Below are 19,039 nucleotides of genomic sequence, written 5' to 3'. Positions count from 1 at the left end.
ATAAGAAAACAGGAAAACCCCTCACCTAATACTTAGCACATAGTAAGTAATCGCTAAATAGTAGTTCATTTAATCACATATAAACACATCCTAAAGATTTATATGTTGAAGTCCCGCTTTCCCATTAAATGCCCTTAGTGACGATTGCAAAGCCTGTAACTTCGGTTCCCACATAACTAACTTTTTCTAACTAGGGACTAGGGCAAGCTGATGTCATTGCTTAAAAGTTCCCAAAAGGCCCATATAAGTCAGGTAGACAAACACTAACACTGCAGCTGCCCTTCCCAGCTGCTTTCTTTCTCTACAGATTTCCCTTCAGTACTTGAAGGTGGGATAATCCATCTGAAACTGGCAAGACAAAATTTACAGTTAGAGAGTGTGCTGCAAAGGAAACAGGATGCTTCAGTTACACTGGTTCTGAATAATTAGGTCAAGTTTTGTGTTAGACGTGTCCTGGTAAACTAGCATGCCTGCAAACGTGATCGGTAGTGGCTTTTAATCCCTTCTACCCATCAGTACAGCCTGACAAAGTGCAAAACAGATATCATTCCTACACCACATCCTCAGTTTACTGAGAACCAATTCTAGAAAATCTTAGTGCAGAGCTATATGCTCTACATATTGAACAGTATAATAACATATGTACAAAGGTGTGATTTTGCAGAAATGCTTAAGTACCTCTGGTAAAATACCACCAAATATATCCGCTGTGAATTATTACCAAAAACTGTGAATAAGACCCAAGGGAACTTCGAGGGCTCTGAACTTCCTTATGAAAAAATCAAGGTAAATGGGGTTATTTGATTTGTCTAACTTAAAAATAAATTATTTCTTTTTTTTTTAATGGTGGTTTAATTTTATTTACTTTCTCTTGATGGTTAAAGCTGGGCAGCAGCTGTTACAAGGTTGCGCTGTAAATCCTTTTCTTTGAAGGGGGAGGGAAAACAGAGAGCGCGCACAAGCCTGTCTGTCTTCAGTCTCGTCTTGTTACTCCCAAACCCTTTAAGGGCTCCTTTTCCTATGGAGTTCATGCAAAACTAAAGGGAAACATAAAATCCCTGAAGCCATGTTCCTCCCAATAAGCAAAATAAGACGAGGAAATCACTTCCCCTCGATACTTTTAAAAGCTACTGTGGATGAAAGCAAAGTTCCAAAGAGGTCCCTGTTTCCAGGTTAGTCAATGTCTCTGACCTTTCTTCTTCCATCTTGGGGTTTCTGGATGCAGAGCTCAACGGCGTCCCAGGGCCTCACCCCCGACGCGGTTCCAGTTACCGCTGCCGACGCCGCCTCTCCGCAGCGCCGTCCGGCCTCTGAGAGGCAGCGCGCAGCCTCCGCACACTCCACGCCCGCCCCGCTCCGCGCGCTCCCGCCCGGCGACGCTCGCCTTCGAGCCGGCGCGCGGCCGTCGCCCTCAGAGCCGGGTCTCGAGCCCTCCCAGTGTTCTCATTGGCTCCCTGTCCCGGGCGCGCGCGACGTCTCGCGCGGGGCACGTTTCTCTCGTTCATGCGGCTCGCGCTGCCGAGCTCGACCCTCCTCAATCTCGATAAATTGTTCTTCCTACCAGAAAATAATACTCATGATATTCAAACTACCAGACTGATAATTCAGGTCTCTTCGGAGGTGCTGAGAGCGTCAGAAACAACCCAGGGTGAGTTTTATAGACGTTTTAGATTGATTGTTTCTGCTCTTGTTTTCTTCTGTTTTTCTGAAATGTATGCAGTAGACACTAGATTTTTTGATGTGTGAACCATATTTTTGACATAAACTGACACCAGATTTATACTGCAGTTGAACACATGTCCATTTTTCAGAACATTTTTTCCTGAGGCTCCACAGAAATAGAAAAAATATTATTGTGATGGAAAAAGTTTAGTTAGAAATGTATATCCAGGAGGCTTCCCTGGTGGCGCAGTGGTTGAGAGTCTGCCTGCCAATGCAGGGGACACGGGTTCGAGCCCTGGTCTGGGAAGATCCCACATGCCGCGGAGCAACTGGGCCCGTGAGCCACAATTACTGAGCCTGCGCGTCTGGAGCCTGTGCTCCGCAACAAGAGAGGCCGCGATAGTGAGAGGCTCGCGCACCGCGATGAAGAGTGGCCCCTGTTCGCTGCAACTAGAGAAAGCCCTCGCACAGAAACGAAGACCCAACACAGCCATAAATAAATAAATTAATTAATTAATTTAATTAAAAGTTTAAAAAAATGCATATCCATATCCTCTGATGAGGGAACAGTCTTCGTTTCAGACCTAGTGCCCAGTCTGCACACGCTTTTCTATCTGTGCAGGTGAAATTTTTCATATTGATTTTAAAATAAGCCCTGGCTCCATTTTTGGTTAGTTCTTCAGCTTTCACTTTTGTAATCATCCTTTTAGAGCTTAATAAATTACAAAGATAACAGATGTAAATCATCAAACATTTAAAGTAGTTTTCTGGAGCAAAAACTTTAAGTGAACACCCTAAGAAGAATTTCTAAATAGTAAAATCAATCCATAGCTACATTATGATGTTACTATAAATATTAATCCAAGCACTAGATACCATGAGTTTAACTTAAATGATAACTAAAAGACTTCTCTCCCTCCCAAAATACCTTCTTTGCCGTAGATCTGCTTTGCTAGTTCTCTGATTTGACACTGCCATTAGACTTCCCTCTGATATAAACAACAAAAAAGCCATTGTCTGCAGAAGAACAGTATAATGAGGCATAGAAAATACTTGAGAAGAAAGGGTGATGGAGCAGAAGAGAAAAGTTTTCTCTATCCTTTTTTCATAACCAGTGTGGAGTTGATTCATTTGTCTGGCAGAAAGCCTAATCTTGAGGGAGAAAATAAAGAACCTGTAGTCATCAGTGATGGGAAGAAGGTAACGTAGGATGATAGTGCCCAAGAAACCAAGAGGACAGCTTGCTTGGGTGGGCCACCCCTGGAAGGCTGTACATCGAGGCAGTGGCACGTAAAAGGCAAGCTAGAGAAGAGAGGCTCCCCACAGATGCCCACCCAAGCCAGCCCAGGACACCTAGGAGAGGAAGAGAGAGGTCACTGAGACACATTTTACTTAATACTTCAGTTATGCCAGTCACCACAAAAATTCAGGTCAGAGGGGTGGTAGAGAAAGACTGGACCAGAAGTCAAGAGGCCCAAGCTCTAGACCCAGTTATTACTCCAATTCTCCAGTTCTCTATGAACTTGAGCCAGTTGCTTTACCTCTCTGTGCCTTGTTTTCCCTATTTATTAAAAAAAAAAAAAATAGATTAGGTAAACTTCCCTTAAGAGCTAGGATCTTGGGACTCTATATAATATATACGTTTCTTATAAAAATTAGTGATACTTGGGTCAAAGGTAAGCTAATTTTTAAAAAAGCAACTACTTTTGTTTTACTATGGTCCAGTAAGTCAGACAACAGAGTTGGACTTTAGAAAGAACTGAGGATAATCTAGTCAAGACAGTGACGCTATTAGGCCTGGACCTTGACCTCCAGTTTAAGAATGAGCAAGTCTGTCCTCAACTCAAAGGTGGAAGAGAAGCAAGTCTCCCTTTACCCGCTACAGATTTTCTAAGTTTTCCTGGGTTTTATCCAGCCTCTTCTAAAGAACTGTTCAAAAAACACTACAGCCACATTGCCAGAAGCTTGGTGAAAATCTTCTGCCTTCTGATAACTAGATCATTGAAATTATAGTCTCAGGGTATCATGGCAGAGCAAACAGGGAAGCAAGGGTTTGAGTTAGTGAAAATGCAGTCAACAGGACAATAAAGAAGACTGTGTTCAAGTCCAGAAATTCTGTAACCTTGGAAAAATTACTTATTGGGGAATAAGAAGAACCTTAATTTCTTCTCCTATAAAAATCTATAACCTGAGGTTAAGCACTGATATTTTACTACAGTAAGGGAGAAATAACTTATTTGATTTCTCCTTATCCAAGATTGTTTTACCTTTCTTAGTGAATCAATTTTCTCTATCCTATTATTCTAAAAGTGTGTATTTAACAACTGCTGTGTGTCCAGCATGATTTAAGATGCTTAATGGGGATTTTAAAATGAAGTATTTCACTAGAAATTCTAGATGGAGAGAAAAGTCATAAACACAGAAGAAATTAAGTGACCAAGTGATTGATGCAGATATTAAGTGTTTTTTTCTAATTCTTGACAGGTGTGTCCAACAATGAGAATGGAAGAGGCCATCCTGCTCAATCAAACAAATTTAGTGCCATATTTTCAGCTTAGAGGTTTAACTGTAAATCAGAATGTGCAGATGGCTGCATTTGCCACGTTCCTCATTTTCTATGTCCTGACAATGATTGGCAACATCCTCATTGTCATAACTATTATCTATGACCATCAGCTCCATACACCCATGTATTTCTTTCTCAGCAACCTGTCCTTTATCGATGTCTGCCACTCCACTGTCACTGTCCCCAGGATGCTGATACGCACCTGGTCAGAGGAGAAACTCATCTCCTTTGATGCCTGTGCAACTCAGATGTTCTTCCTGCACCTCTTTGCCTGCTCAGAGATCTTTCTCCTCACTGTCATGGCTTATGATCGGTATGTGGCCATTTGCAAACCCCTGCAGTACATGATAGTGATGAACTGGAAAGTATGTGTGCTGCTGGCTGTGGCCCTCTGGATGGGGGCCCTGACCTTCCTCACCATCAAGCTGCCCTACTGTGGTCCTGATGAGATTGACAACTTTTTCTGTGATGTACCTCAGGTGATCAAACTGGCCTACACTGATACCCACGTCACTGAGATTCTCATCGTCTCCAGCAGTGGGCTGATCTCCGTGGTCTGTTTTGTGGTCCTTGTGGTGTCCTGTGCAGTCATCCTGGTGAGTCTGAGGCAGCAGATCTCAGAAGGCAGGCGGAAGGCCCTGTCCACCTGTGCAGCCCACCTCACCGTGTCACACGGTTTCTGGGACACTGCATCTTCATCTATTCCCATCCATCCACCAGCCTCCCAGAGAACAAGGTGGTGTCTGTGTTTTTCACCGCTATCACACCCCTGCTGAACCCTATCATCTACACCCTTAGGAATGAAGACATGAAGAACACCTTGAACAAGTTAATGGGGAGGGTGGCGGGAGGAGAAAAAAAATGAAAATGTCTAAGCCCTTAAGGTGCTTGGTGCTCCAAATCAAAGAAATGCCTTGCAAAGATAAGTTACAAACCACATTTATCAAACTATATGACTTATAAAACTATCTTCTAATCCAATATCTGACAATCATGGCAATAATTATGATTTTTAATATCTTCCACAGGCTGAAAATTGTTCTAGGCACTGTGCAATTACTTAATTCTCACAACAACCCTGTGAGGTAAGTATTATGCTTGTTTACACATGAAGAAGCCAAAGCTGAAAGAGAGCAAATAGCATGCCCCAGGTCACCCAGCTAGGAAATGATGAAGGCAGGATGTTAAGCCAAATGTATCAACACAAACTCATGTTATTTTCAATTACATCATGCTTCCTCTCCCTGCTTTTGTCTTAGGGTGATACCCAAGGCCTAAACAAACATTCAGATTTCTGGGTAGTGCTTGCCAACATCATTCACTCAGATGCATGTCTAAATAGCTTAGCAAACACTGGTAAGGCAGGCAAAGTAACTTTGCATATGACTTCAGTGATGTAGAAAGAAGACTTTGAACCACTGAAGTTACTGATATCCTCAAGTGTCCAGGAAAAAATCTTCCATAAAAACAATGAAATGGGGCTTCCCTGGTGGTGCAGTGGTTGAGAATCTGCCTGCCAATGCAGGGGAAACGGGTTCGAGCCCTGGTCTGGGAAGGTCCCACATGCCGCGGAGCAACTGGGCCCGTGAGCCACAACTACTGAGCCTGCGCGTCTGGAGCCTGTGCTCCGCAACAAGAGAGGCCGCGATAGTGAGAGGCCCGCGCACCGCGATGAAGAGTGGCCCCCGCTTGCCGCAACTAGAGAAAGCCCTCACACAGAAACGAAGACCTGACACAGCCAAAAATTAAAAATAAATTAATTAATTAATTAATTTAAAAAAAAACAAAACAAATGGGGATATCTTATTATCCATTCATTTGACAGATATTTACTGAGCACCTATTATGTGCTAAGTACTAGGTTTATAATCATAAAACTTATAATCACTTATGTTGCTTAGAGTCTAGTGAGAATAGAAAACAAAAATATAAACAAATTTTAATTACAAATCATGACAAATGCCATGAAAGACGATGCTGTTAGAGAGTTATACAAGAGACTGTCTTTAGATTGGTTAGACAAGGAGGGCCTCCTTGAGGAAATGGCATTTAAGCTAAGATCTGAAAGATGAAAAAGAGCCAACCATGAGAAAAGAGAGGTGATGAACATTCTAGGCAGAGGAAATGACAGGTGTAAAGATCTATGTTCAGAAAGACTTTGACTTGTTCCAAGAAGTAAAAGACCAGTGTGGTTACAGCTTTGACTGTGAGGCAGAGAATGGTGAGAGATGATATTGGAGAAGTAAAAAGACTACTTTCATGTCCTCTCAAGGAGTTCAGAATATTTTTCAGTACAGTGGGAAGCCATCAGAATGGTGGAAGCACAGAACAGACATGATACAATTTGTGTTTTAATGAAATTATTCTAGTTATTATGTAGAGAATTTATTCAACTAAGCATTTATTACTAAACAATATCACACTAATGGCTGGGAGAAAATGCCAAGTTGAGCAAAACATGGTCTATAATCCAGTATCTTGAGTCTAGTTATGGTGACACACATTGTAACATTGTGATACATTGTACTCTGAGTGGTGTATGCTGAGTGGATTGGATAACGGGATATGAAGAGGGTATTCCAGGCAACAATGTCTCACATAACTGTATACAAAAAGCATGGCATAATGGGACCCAGTAGTTCACTCTCACTCTATCAGTGAGAAGGACATGCTTAAATGCAGTGGGATTTCCCAGGCAATCAGTAAGGGTGTGGTCAATAAACGTGTGGGTCACATGACCCATGTCATATTTTTTATGGTACTTTTGCCAGGAAATGTGTTGAGAAGGAAATTGAAGCCATATAAGTCATTTCAGTTATACAGAAGTATGGTTATTATGGTATTAAGGTATTCTGTAAGGTTTTCTTGGCAGAACAATTTAACTTCCATTAGAAATTCTAATAATAGAGTAGTCTCATTCCCAAAAGTAACTCTCTGCATAGTATAAAACTACATTCATTGGGACTGGTTGGTGGAATAACTAAACTGAATTTGAGAATTATGGAATTTGTATGAAATAAATGCTTTTATTATAGGAAATGGCAGACAGTCAGGAGATATAGCCCATCAAAGAGCCCAAATGGAACCGCCTTGTGCAGGAATCAGCCACACAAAGGAACACCCGCAATGTGATAGTAAGTAAGACAACGTTTCATGGCAACGACAATGGAACAATGTCATGTTTGCTTTTTTTTTAATAGTTGCTGCAAAATTTCTAATACTGCTGGTCTTCAATCACATTAATCCTCACAGCTCTTCGGGGAGCTAAAATCATTTATTCTCTACAATGGAATGTTACTCAGCTATAAAAAGAAACGAAATTGAGTTATTTGTAGTGAGGTGGATGGACCTAGAGTCTGTCATACAGAGTGAAGTAAGTCAGAAAGAGAAAAACAAATACTGTATGCTAACACATATATATGGAATCTTAAAAAAAAAAAACAATAAAAATGGTTCTGAAGAACCTAGGGGCAGGACAGGAATAATGATGCAGATGTAGAGAATGGACTTGAGGACATGGGGAGGGGGAAGGGTAAGCTGGGACGAAGTGAGAGAGTGGCATGGACATAGATACACTACCAAATGTAAAATAGATAGCTAGTGGGAAGCAGCTGCATAGCACAGGGAGATCAGCTCTGTGCTTTGTGACCACCTAGAGGGGTGGGATAGGGAGGGTGGGAGGGAGACGCAAGAGGGAGGAGATATGAGGATATATGTATATGTATAGCTGATTCACTTTGTTATAAAGCAGAAACTAACACACCATTGTAAAGCAATTATACTCCAATAAAGATGTTAAAAAAAAAAAAGCATTTATTCTCCAATTCACAGAAATAGCTTTTTAGACTCAGGGATAAGGTAAAATGTGTTCATTAAATAAATAGAAGAGTAAAGAGTAAAATGAAGGTATCTTGACTCTTGGTTCTGTGGTTGACTTACTTTAAAGAGGAGGCAAGGATCATTATTTATCATATAGAAATTTGTTCAGCAACTTTGTAATAGACAGCTGAATTCCTCAGGTTACAATTGTCTTCTCTGCAATAGAGTAATAATATTGCCATAATAGAAATAAACAAATAAGGCCTTAGGAATTTACTTCTGCATAAAAGGTACTAATGAGTATGAAAATCTATGCATATAAAAGTCCAGAATGTAGAGGGATAATTAGATCATTTTTCTAAGTTTTTCAGGTGTGTATAGTAGTGATATCTGGGCCTAATTTCATCACAAATACATAAAGCTCTGATTTTGACTTGGGCTATATATGAAAATTGGAGGGGATTGACGATATGCTACATTTGTTTGTCAATTTGCATGTAATGGTGTTTAGATATTTTCATGAGCATCCCCCAGTTTAATAAACTGCTTCTTATTCTTTGTTCTTTTGAGTACTTTCTATCATTTCAATCATTTCTTACCTTTCAGCCAGAGTTAGTGAGTCACTCACTCAGTGTTGTGTATGTGGATGTTCATATTATCTGGAACACAATTCCCTAAAGTACTCATAAGCATTATCTCTACAGGTCAACAGAAGTTGGTAGAATAATAACCCAAAGGCCTCAATCAATTCTAATTCCTTTCAGATAATCAAAGAAAGATTAGATATATTTTTATTATTAAGCATATTCTATTTGATTCCATTATTTCCATTAAAATTGATATAACTATTTTATATGGCAGCTCTCTGACCATCTATAGGGTCCTCTAATCATGCTCCCTTTGGTCACAATACATCATCATTCTCTTTACCTAAGGAATTTGCCATGGAGTCTTCTTGATTTGGACTTGCCCATTCGACAATAAATTGTTATACGTCTCCCAAAGAGTGATATTAGTTAATTCAGGAAATTAGCACTCTGAAATTATATAAATCCAAGCACCTTCTTAACTATTTTCACCTATTTCTTCATATAAATTTTAGAATATTATTGAAAATTTTACCCAAAAAAGTCCTGTGGAATTTTTATGTTGAGTAAATTAAATTTATAAATCAATTTAAGAAGGTTCATTATATTAACAATTTTTTATTCTTTTACAGCGACATGTATACATCTTTATCTCTTCACATTTTCTCAGCAGAGCTTTGTAGTTTTTTTCATAGAGGCACATACGCTTCCTTTATCGGGCAAAAAAAATCCCATATAAGCATATCTGTATTGATTTTTTTATTGCTGCTATAACAACTTTACCACAAACTTAGAAGCTTAAACCAATATAAATTTATTCTCTTACAGCTCTATCAGATGTTCAACACAAATTTCACTGAACTAAAATCAAGATGTCAGTAGGGCTGCATTGCTTTCTCATTCTTCTTCCCAGGTTTATTGAGTACTAATTGACAAAAATTTAATATATTTAAAGTGTACAACATGATATAATAATTTGATATATGTATACATTGTAAAATGATTACCGTAATCAAGCTAATTAACACATCCAGCAAAAGTGGACCCATGAAATTGAAACCCACATTGTTCAAGGGTCAACTGTATGTAAATTAATTGTATTTCTATACACTACCAATAAATAATTTAAAATTAAATTAACAATAACATCAACAAACATAAAATACTTAGGGACAAATTTAATTTAATATGTGTGATTACAAATGAAGATGACATTGCTGAGAAAAATTAAAGAAAACCTAAATAAATAAAGGGATATACCATGTTAATGGATTGAAAGGCTGCATATCATTAAGAGGTCTATTCTTTCCCAAACTGATCTATAGATTCAATGCAATCCTAATCTAAGTTCCAGCACTATTCTTTGTAGAACCATACAAACTTTTTACAAAAATTTACATGGAAATAACAAAGAATTTGAAATAGCAAAACAATTTTGAAAAAGAAGAAAGTTTGAGGGCTCACACTACATAACTTCAAGATTTACTATAAAGTAACCAAGACAACGTGCTATTGATTTAAATATAGACATATATGTCAATGGAACAGAATATAGAATCCAAAAATAAATTGACAGAAAAGGTCAACTGACTTTCAACAAAGGTGTCAAGGTAACTGAATGGGGAAAAAATAGTCTTTTCAAATGGTGCTGGATCAACTAAATAGATTGAAAAAATGAATCTCAACCTTTATCTTATACCATATAACAAAGTAAACTTAAAATGGATCACAGACCTAAAATTTAAAGCTGAAACTATAAAATTTCTAGAAAAAAACGGGAAAATCTTCAAGACTTTGGTGTAGGCAAAGATTTCTTAGGACACAAAAAGGATCAAATCTAAAAGTAAAAAATTGAAAAATTGGACTTAAAGTTTAAATTTCTGCTCTTCAAAATATATCATTCAGAAAATAAAGCTGCAAGCCAGAGAGTAATAAAAATATTGGCAAGACATATATCCATCAAAGGTCTTATATCCAGAATATACCAAGAATTCTTACAACATAGTGACAAGAAGACAAAAAATAATGTATGAGCAAATATTTGAATAAGAACATCACAAAACAAGATATATGAAAGGATAATAAGCAAATGAAAAGATTCTTAACAGTAATCATTAGGGAAATGAAGAATAAAACCACACACACACTCACCAGAATGCTTAAAATTAAAGATTGACAATTCCCATTGTTGGATGTTAAACTCTTATACTTCTGATGAGAGTATAAAATCATACAATGACTTTGAAAAACTGTCTTGTAGTTTCTTACAAGTTAAACATACACTTACCATGTATCCAATAATTCTACTCCTAGTTACCCAAGAGAAATGAAAATACATATCCAAAATAACCTGTAAATAAATGTTTATAGCTACCTTATTCATAATTATAAAAAAACTAGAAACACCCAAATGTCAATCAATACATGAATGAATAAACAAATTGTAGTATGCCCATACAATAAAATATTACTCAACAATAAGAAGGATTAAACTACTGATACCCACAAAGACATGGGTTAATCTCAGAAACAGCATGCAGAGCAAAAGAAGTCAGGCATAAAAGAGTACATACTGTATGATTCAATTTATATGAAACTCTAGGAAAGACAAATTTAGTTTACAGCAACAAAAAATCAGATGCTTGGGTTCTTGGGTGGGGATAAAGTGATTTCTGGGAAGGTGCTGAAGAAACTTTTTGGGGTGATGGAAATGTTCTATATCTTGATTAAAGAGGTAGATGGGTATACCTTTGTCAAATTTTATCAAACTGTACAATAAAATGAGTACATTTTGTGTAATTAATTTCTACCTCAATAAAGTTTATTTTAAAATAAGTTCTAATACATCTCCATCTTCATTTTGTCAAAGTACTACAAAAAGTACAAAATAGATGTAGAAATAAATGAGAGAATCACTTTCAAAGTGACTAAATTTAATTCAATATAAATAGGATAAGTCTTAAACACCTTGAAAATATTTATATTTGAAAGCAGGATTAAAACCACTATAATGTATAAAACACAGGTGTGATGTACAGCTTCCCAGAGGCAATAACCTAAAGAACAGTACAAATCAAAAAAGTAGTTTCTCTTACAACTTTACCTGTTCCTGAAACTGAGACTATGCCCTGAAGTCTATGTGTTTTTTTACTGGTGTAACTAGAAGTCTTCTTTAAACTTTTCCAGATCCTTTTTCTTTACATATTACAATATGATCTTTTCCTTTATTTAACTAGTAGTTAATAAGTCACTCTCTTTAGTGCAGAAGTCTGCCCTGCTCCATGCCATTTCACCTAACGATTTTGATTTCTTACTTTTACTCTCATTAAAGATATGACCATAATAATATCTGTAATTCCAAACCCATAATATACATGATTTCATGAAAAAACTCGTCTCTGTCTGAGATGCTTCATAGCACTTTTTACTTCCTCATTCCTCAAGGTGTAAATGAAGGGATTCAGCAAAGGGGTGACCACTGTGTAGAAGACAGATACCAACTTGTCACTGGAGAAGCTGGTGTCTGGCTGAGTGTAAATGAAGATACATGGTCCAAAGAAGAGGGCAACCACCACGAAGTGGGCTAAGCAGGTGGACAGAGCTTTCCTGCACCCTTCAGCTGACTGTTTTCTAAGAGAAACCAAGATGATGGTGTAGGAGGCGACCAAAGCCAGGAAACAGAAGAGGGAAATGGTTCCACTATTGGACACAATCAGCATTCCTGTGAGACATGTATCTGTGCAGGCCAGCTTGATGACAGGAGGAACATCACAGAAGTAGCTATCAATAACGTTGGGGCCACAGTAAGGTAGACAAATGGTCAAGAAGGTCTGCACCAGTGAGTGAACAGTACCCGCCAACCAGAGCACAAAGACAAACTGTACACAGACCCTCATGTTCATCACATTGGGGTAGTGTAATGGAGCACAGATGGCTACGTAACGATCATAGGCCATAATGGTCAGCAGAAAGATCTCAGCACAGGCAAACAGATGTAGGAAGAAGAGCTGTGCAATGCAGTTGTCAAAGGAAATGGTCTTTCTGTCAAAAAGCAAACCCTCCAGCATCTTGGGCACAGTGACAGATGAGTGGCAGATGTCAATAAAGGACAGATTGCTCAAGAAGAAATACATGAGTGTACTAAGACGTGGAGTAAAGACTATGGTAACTATGATGAGAATGTTCCCCCAAAGGGTTAGCACATACATGGCTGAGAATGCCATGAAAAATAGTATTTCCAGCACCCAGTTATCAGTGAGTCCCAAGAAGACAAATTGAGTCACTCTTGTTTGGTTTAGAGCATCCATCCAATGAGTTTCCAAAGGATCTTGGGGGGGAAAAACATGAACGCTAATTTAGCCTTAATATTATAGGACTGGAACTAATTGAAGTGACTCTGCATTTCTATCTGAGTTGCTTATTTATTATCAGGGTATATAGAATATAAGATCAATTTAATAACAATTGCTATAATATACCCAGTATGTATCAGGAGCCATTCCATGCCCTTTATATACACCATCTTATTTAACCATAACTGCACCATGGCATAAGCATTATTGTTCCTCTCTTGCAGATAAGTGGGCTCTACAAGAATAAATAAGTTGCCCAAACCCTTAGCCACTAGTTAGCTGGCTTTTTTCATTTCAGTCTAATCCACAGGTAACACCAAATTAATATTCCAAAATACAACTCCCAGCTAAGATCATTCACTATTTCATTCTTCCTATCAAATAAAAAGTACCTTCAAAGCCTGCAACAATCTGCTGCACATTTATTTTTCCAGTAAGGCATCTTCTCTCCAGCCAAGCAAGTTACTATGCTCCAGCCATGCTACCTCCACCAACTTACATTCCAAAATCTTTGTCTGTATTTATGTTGTTCCCTCTGCTCAGAAAACACACCCTCTAATCAACTGTACTCTCCTCATCACTGACTATTAAAACACTATTCATCCTGTAAGACTACCTCAAAGAGCAGTACCTTTAAGAAAACTTAACTGATGCAATCAAATCCTATCTCTTCCCCTTCATACTTCTTTTTTATAAAAGAAAGTGTAAAATAAGATATCTGGTTTTGCTCCCCCATTAAATTGAAATTTTCTTGAAAAGCAATAGCCACATATGACTTATCCCTTGCAGCACTTAACATGACTTCTGGAACACAGTAGTTATGTGAAAGATATTTTTATTTGAACTGAACCTACCTTCTTAGGTAACCTGCAAAAGAATCCAATCCTTCTTCACAATGGAGCTAATAACTGACTTTAAAAACCTAATTTTTTTATTCTGTAATATGATTTGTCCCCTAGGAGATATTATTGCATAAACACTAAAGTTATATTACCTGTAGTTTTCTATACTGATTGGCTGTCCAAAAACTATAACAGAGTTTAGGAAACATTTACCACAAACCATAAAAAAGATTTATAGGGACTTCCCTGGTGGCGCAGCGGTTAAGAATCCGCCTGCCAATGCAGGGGACACAGGTTCGAGCCCTGGTCTGGGAAGATCCCACATGCTGTGGAGCAACTTAGCCCGTGAGCCACAACTACTGAGCCTGCACTCCAGAGCCCACAAGCCACAACTACTGAGCCTGCATGCCACAACTACTGAAGCCCACACACCTAGAGCCCATGCTCCACAACAAAGACAAGCCACTGCAATGAGAAGCCTGCACACCGCAACAAAGACCCAATGCAGCCAAAAAATAAATAAATTTTAAAATATGTATATTTATATCTTGATCTAATTATTTCACTTGTAGGAATTTCCTAAGTATCCAAACTATTGAAAAAGCTAAATGCAAGAAAACATTAATTAGAGCATTATTTAAAACAACAGTCATGGAATATTTTTTTGAAGCTTAAATGAATGTAGCAAACCTGATATATAATGATATTTAAATAATATATAACTTGAATATAATGAACTGTATGCAGCCATTAGAAATGGTAATAACAAAGGATTACCAATAAGAAAATATATTGAAATATTACGAAGAATTAAAAATGAGATAAAATTTGTTTATACAGTCTCAAAAATTTTAAATATACATAGTGCCATATAAATGATCAAAATACATATAGTAGACTAGAGAAAATGCTGCAATACATATGATCAAAAAGAGTAATATTCCTAGTGTTCAAAGATCTCTTAAAATTTGACAAGAAAAGACAAATGACAATTAAATATGGCCAAAAAAATATGAATAAGCAAGTCACAGAAAAAGAAATACAAATAACAAATAAGTATGAATAAAAAGATGCTCAACTTCAGTAGTAGGTGAAAAAAAACAAGCAACCAAATACCTTTTGTCTCTCTTCAGATTGGCAAAGGTGTAAGGAACTGAGCACTGTATAGAATGCTACTGGAAGTAGGTTTTATTAAGAGCTTTTTGCTAAATAATCAGGCAGTACCTATTAAAAATTTAAATGCCCATACCCGTAACCCAAGAATCCCTCTTCTAGGACTGTATTTCATAGAAATAAAGCAATCAGGAATTAAGGATATATCGATATGTTTATTGAAACATGTTAGCAAAACAAGGTACTGGAAATAAACTGAATGTTTATCAAAAGAAAAATAGGTAAATAAATTTTAGTACAGCAACAGTATGGAATATTATATAGCCATTAATAAGAATGAGTTGGATCTATGTATAATGACTTAAACAGTGGTTCTCAACGTGGCTGCACTTCAAAACCACCTGGGGGTGTTTATAAATTTTGCTGCTCAGGCCTCACCCCAGATTAATTCAGAATCTCTGGAGGTTGGACCCATCAGTACTTTTAAAGCTCCTTGGTGATTCCAGCATACAGCCAAAATGGCAAACTATTAACTTCAAAAAACGTCAATAATATATTGTTAAGTGAAAAGAGTGTGCTATAAATATATTGTGAACCAGGAGAGAAGGGAAAGGAGGAAGGGAGGGAGGAAGGGAGGGAAGAAAGAAGGAATAAACAAAGGAGCAAAGGAAGGAAGGAATCAAAAGAGATTTTATGGGCTTCACTGGTGGTGCAGTGGTTGAGAATCTGCCTGCCAATGCAGGGAACACGGGTTCGAGCCCTGGTCTGGGAAGATCCCACATGCCGTGGAGCAACTGGGCCCGTGAGCCACAGCTACTGAGCCTGCGCATCTGGAGCCTGTGCTCCGCATCAAGAGAGGCCGCGACAGTGAGAGGCCCGCGCACCGCGATGAGGAGTGGCCCCTGCTCGCCGCAACTAGAGAAAGCCCTCGCACAGAAACGAAGACCCAACACAGCCAAAAATAAATAAATAAATTTATAAAAGTGACAGGATGGAAAATGATATATCATGCTAATGCTAAAAAAAAAAGATTTTATATATATATACACACACATATATATGAATATGAACTTATTTACACATATTCAAACATATATATATACATGAATTGTTTGTATGTATTTATCCCTAAAAAGAAAGATGATATGTGCTAAAGAATACACACATATTTTAACACTGGTTACCTGTGGAAGTATAGAATTGAAAGGAACACTAGTAGCATTTTATTAATTTTTATATTATACTCTGTAATTGTTCAAATTTGTATATAAGCATGGGTTACTTTGTTTAAAAACAAAGTATTAAAAGCATGCATGGGGGGAAAAAACAGAAAGGAAATGAAAATGCTGACTTCATGGGATTATGAGTACATTTTTCCTTCTCCACATCTAAAAGCTTATGATATGGTTTTATTTTCTTTTTTTAAATTTTTTTATTAATTAATTTATTTATTTTTGGCTGTGTTGGGTCTTCGTTTCTGTGCGAGGGCTTTCTCCAGTTGCGGCGAGTGGGGGCCACTCTTCATCGCAGTGCGCGGGCCTCTCACTGTCGCGGCCTCTCCCGTTGCGGAGCACGGGCTCCAGACGCGCAGGCTCAGTATTTGTGGCTCAGGGGCCTAGCCGCTTCGCGGCATGTGGGATCTCCCCGGACCGGGGCACGAACCCGTGTCGCCTGCATTGGCAGGCAGATTCCTAACCACTGCGCCACCAGGGAAGCCCTTTTTTTTTTAATTTTTAAAAAATATTTATTTATTTTATTATTTATTTGTTTTGCCGGGTCTTAATTGTGGCAGGGAGGCTCTTTAGTTGTGGTATGTGGACTCTTACTTGCAGCATGCATGTGGGATCTAGTTCCCTGACCAGGGATCAAACCTGGGCCCCCTGCATTGAGAGTTCGGAGTCTTAACCACTGCACTACCAGGGAAGTCCCTAATATGGTTGTATTTCTTTTTTTTTTTTTTAACAACTTTATTGAAATATAATTGCTTTACAATGGTGTATTAGTTTCTGCTTTAAAACAAAGTGAATCAGTTATACATATACATATGTTCCCATATCTCTTCCCTCTTGCATCTCCCTCCCTCCCACCCTCCCTATCCCACCCCTCTAGGTGGTCACAAAGCACCGAGCTGATCTCCCTGTGCTATGCGGCTACTTCCCACTAGCTATCTATTTTACATTTGGTAGTGTATATATGTCCATGACACTCTCTCACCCTGTCACCTCTCACCCCTCCCCCTCCCCATATCCTCAAGTCCATTCTCTAGTAGGTCTGTGTCTTTATTTCCGTCTTGCCACTAGGTTCTTCATGGCCTTTTTTTTTTTTTCCCTTAGATTCCATATATGTGTGTTAGCATACTGTATTTGTTTTTCTCTTTCTGACTTACTTCACTCTGTATGACAGACTCTAACTCCATCCACCTCACTACAAATACCTCCATTTCATTTCTTTTGATGGCTGAGTAATATTCCATTGTATATATGTGCCACATCTTCTTTATCCATTCATCTGTCGATGGACATTTAGGTTGCTTCCATGTCCTGGCTATTGTAAATAGAGCTGCAATGAACATTTTGGTACATGACTCTTTTTGAACTATGGTTTTCTCAGGGTATATGCCCAGTAGTGGGATTGCTGGGTCGTATGGTAGTTCTATTTGTAGTTTTTTTAAGGAACCTCCATACTGTTCTCCATAGTGGCTGTATCAATTTACATTCCCACCAACAGTGCAAGAGTGTTCCCTTTCCTCCACACCCTGGTTGTATTTCTTATAAAGCAATATTCTTAAGATGGAGAGGACTTTTCTCATAAACTCCTGGTCAGCAATGCATTAGTAGCAGAGAACCAAGAGCTGTTTTGCTTTCAGCTAAGAAGGAGAGGGTAGAGACTCTTCATAAGAGCACATACGGTGGTGATTTCAAATAACTATGACCTTTTGCCGTCACCCTCTAAACCTCAGTTTTCTGAACTGTAAAATAGGAACTAGATGCATCTTTTCTATGTGATTAGTTGTAGCAGATGTCTAGGTCTCCTGTCAAAAAGATCAATAGAGAAACCAGGGAATGTGAAGAATCTCTGGCTTTGAAGAGCATCATTAAAAATTGAAGCTCAGGCCTTAGCAGGACCAGATGGGGTAACGCCAGCCTTTCCAGGCAGGGTGGGCTGGGAACTACCCTCAGCCTTGGCTCTGAATTAATTCCCCCCACCTAAGCGGTAGCACGGGAACCCTCCACACGGTTCTGGCTTTTCTCAGGAGGCTGTCAGCCCCGCCCACCCACCTCATCTCCTGCACTGTTGGCTGCCCAGCTTCCAGGTGTCTGCTCCTCTGGTGAGGCGGGGCCGGTAGATGCTCTCCTCAGCTCCTTGCCTGTGTGGGCAAGTCAGGCTCTAGGGCCAGCAGAAATCCTCACTTGAGGGTCCCACTGAGCTCCCCGGTCAGGGTGCTGCAGCTGAGCAGATAGGCTGCTTGGGAATACTGCTCAGGCGCTGCAGAAAGCCTTCTTGGAATCTGACATGTTATCACTTTGGGACCATTGGCCAGCTGCTCCTGACTTGGCCACTTGAAGGCTCAGGCTGTCCCAGTCTCTGAACTGAAGAGAACCAAGACTATTAGCATATCTCTCACCACCATCAATGCAAGGTATTTCAATGAAGAGTATCCGGAGGACAACTGCAAATCCCACACTGGCATGTGCAAGTTCTGAGGAATGGTGGAATAACCCAATGTGTCTGGGTGACCTGTGGAGACAGCTGAGACAGCTACAACAGGGCAGTAGTGGACACCAAACTCATAGCCCATCTTCCCCAGCCGTGTGGCTGACAGGGTCTTGGTGCTCCGGCCGGCTGTCAGGCCTGAGCCTCCGAGGTGGGAGAGCCGAATTCAGGACACTGGTCCACCAGAGACCTCCTGGCCCCACGTAATATCAGTCGGCGAGAGCTCTCCCAGACATCTCTGTTGCAACACTAAGACCCAGCTTCACTCAACGACCAGCAAGCTCCAGTGCTGGACACCCCATGCCAAACAACTAGCAATGCAGGAACACAACCCCATCCATTAGCAGAGAGGCTGCCTAAAATCATAATAAGCCCACAGACACC

At 39.1% G+C, this 19,039-nt stretch overlaps 2 protein-coding genes across 2 annotated transcripts; one reads left to right on the top strand and one right to left on the bottom strand.

The window, feature by feature from the left end:
• The first annotated feature begins 1,515 nt into the window (after positions 1-1,515).
• On the top strand, positions 1,516-5,693 carry LOC118891278 (olfactory receptor 4E1). Its single transcript, XM_036845066.1, is given in 3 exon segments — positions 1,516-1,648; positions 4,147-4,891; positions 4,894-5,693. Coding segments are annotated over 2 exon segments (933 nt in total). The 5' UTR covers positions 1,516-1,648; positions 4,147-4,158; the 3' UTR covers positions 5,094-5,693.
• A 6,232-nt stretch (positions 5,694-11,925) lies between these two features.
• LOC118891279 (olfactory receptor 1509) lies at positions 11,926-13,920 on the bottom strand. The gene has a single exon (XM_036845067.1). It carries the CDS (start codon positions 12,939-12,941, stop codon positions 12,015-12,017), a length of 927 nt encoding a protein of 308 aa, XP_036700962.1. The 5' UTR covers positions 12,942-13,920; the 3' UTR covers positions 11,926-12,014.
• Between the last annotated feature and the right edge of the window lie 5,119 nt (positions 13,921-19,039).

The sequence above is a fragment of the Balaenoptera musculus genome, chromosome 2, assembly GCF_009873245.2.
Source record: "Balaenoptera musculus isolate JJ_BM4_2016_0621 chromosome 2, mBalMus1.pri.v3, whole genome shotgun sequence".
In the NCBI taxonomy this organism is placed as follows: Eukaryota; Metazoa; Chordata; class Mammalia; order Artiodactyla; family Balaenopteridae; genus Balaenoptera; species Balaenoptera musculus.
This window is presented reverse-complemented; position numbering and strand designations above follow the sequence as displayed.

Coding starts and splice junctions, on each gene's coding strand:
- LOC118891279 (XM_036845067.1), bottom strand. CDS start 12,941: ATGGATGCTCTAAACCAAACAAGAGTGACTCAATTTGTCTTCTTGGGA.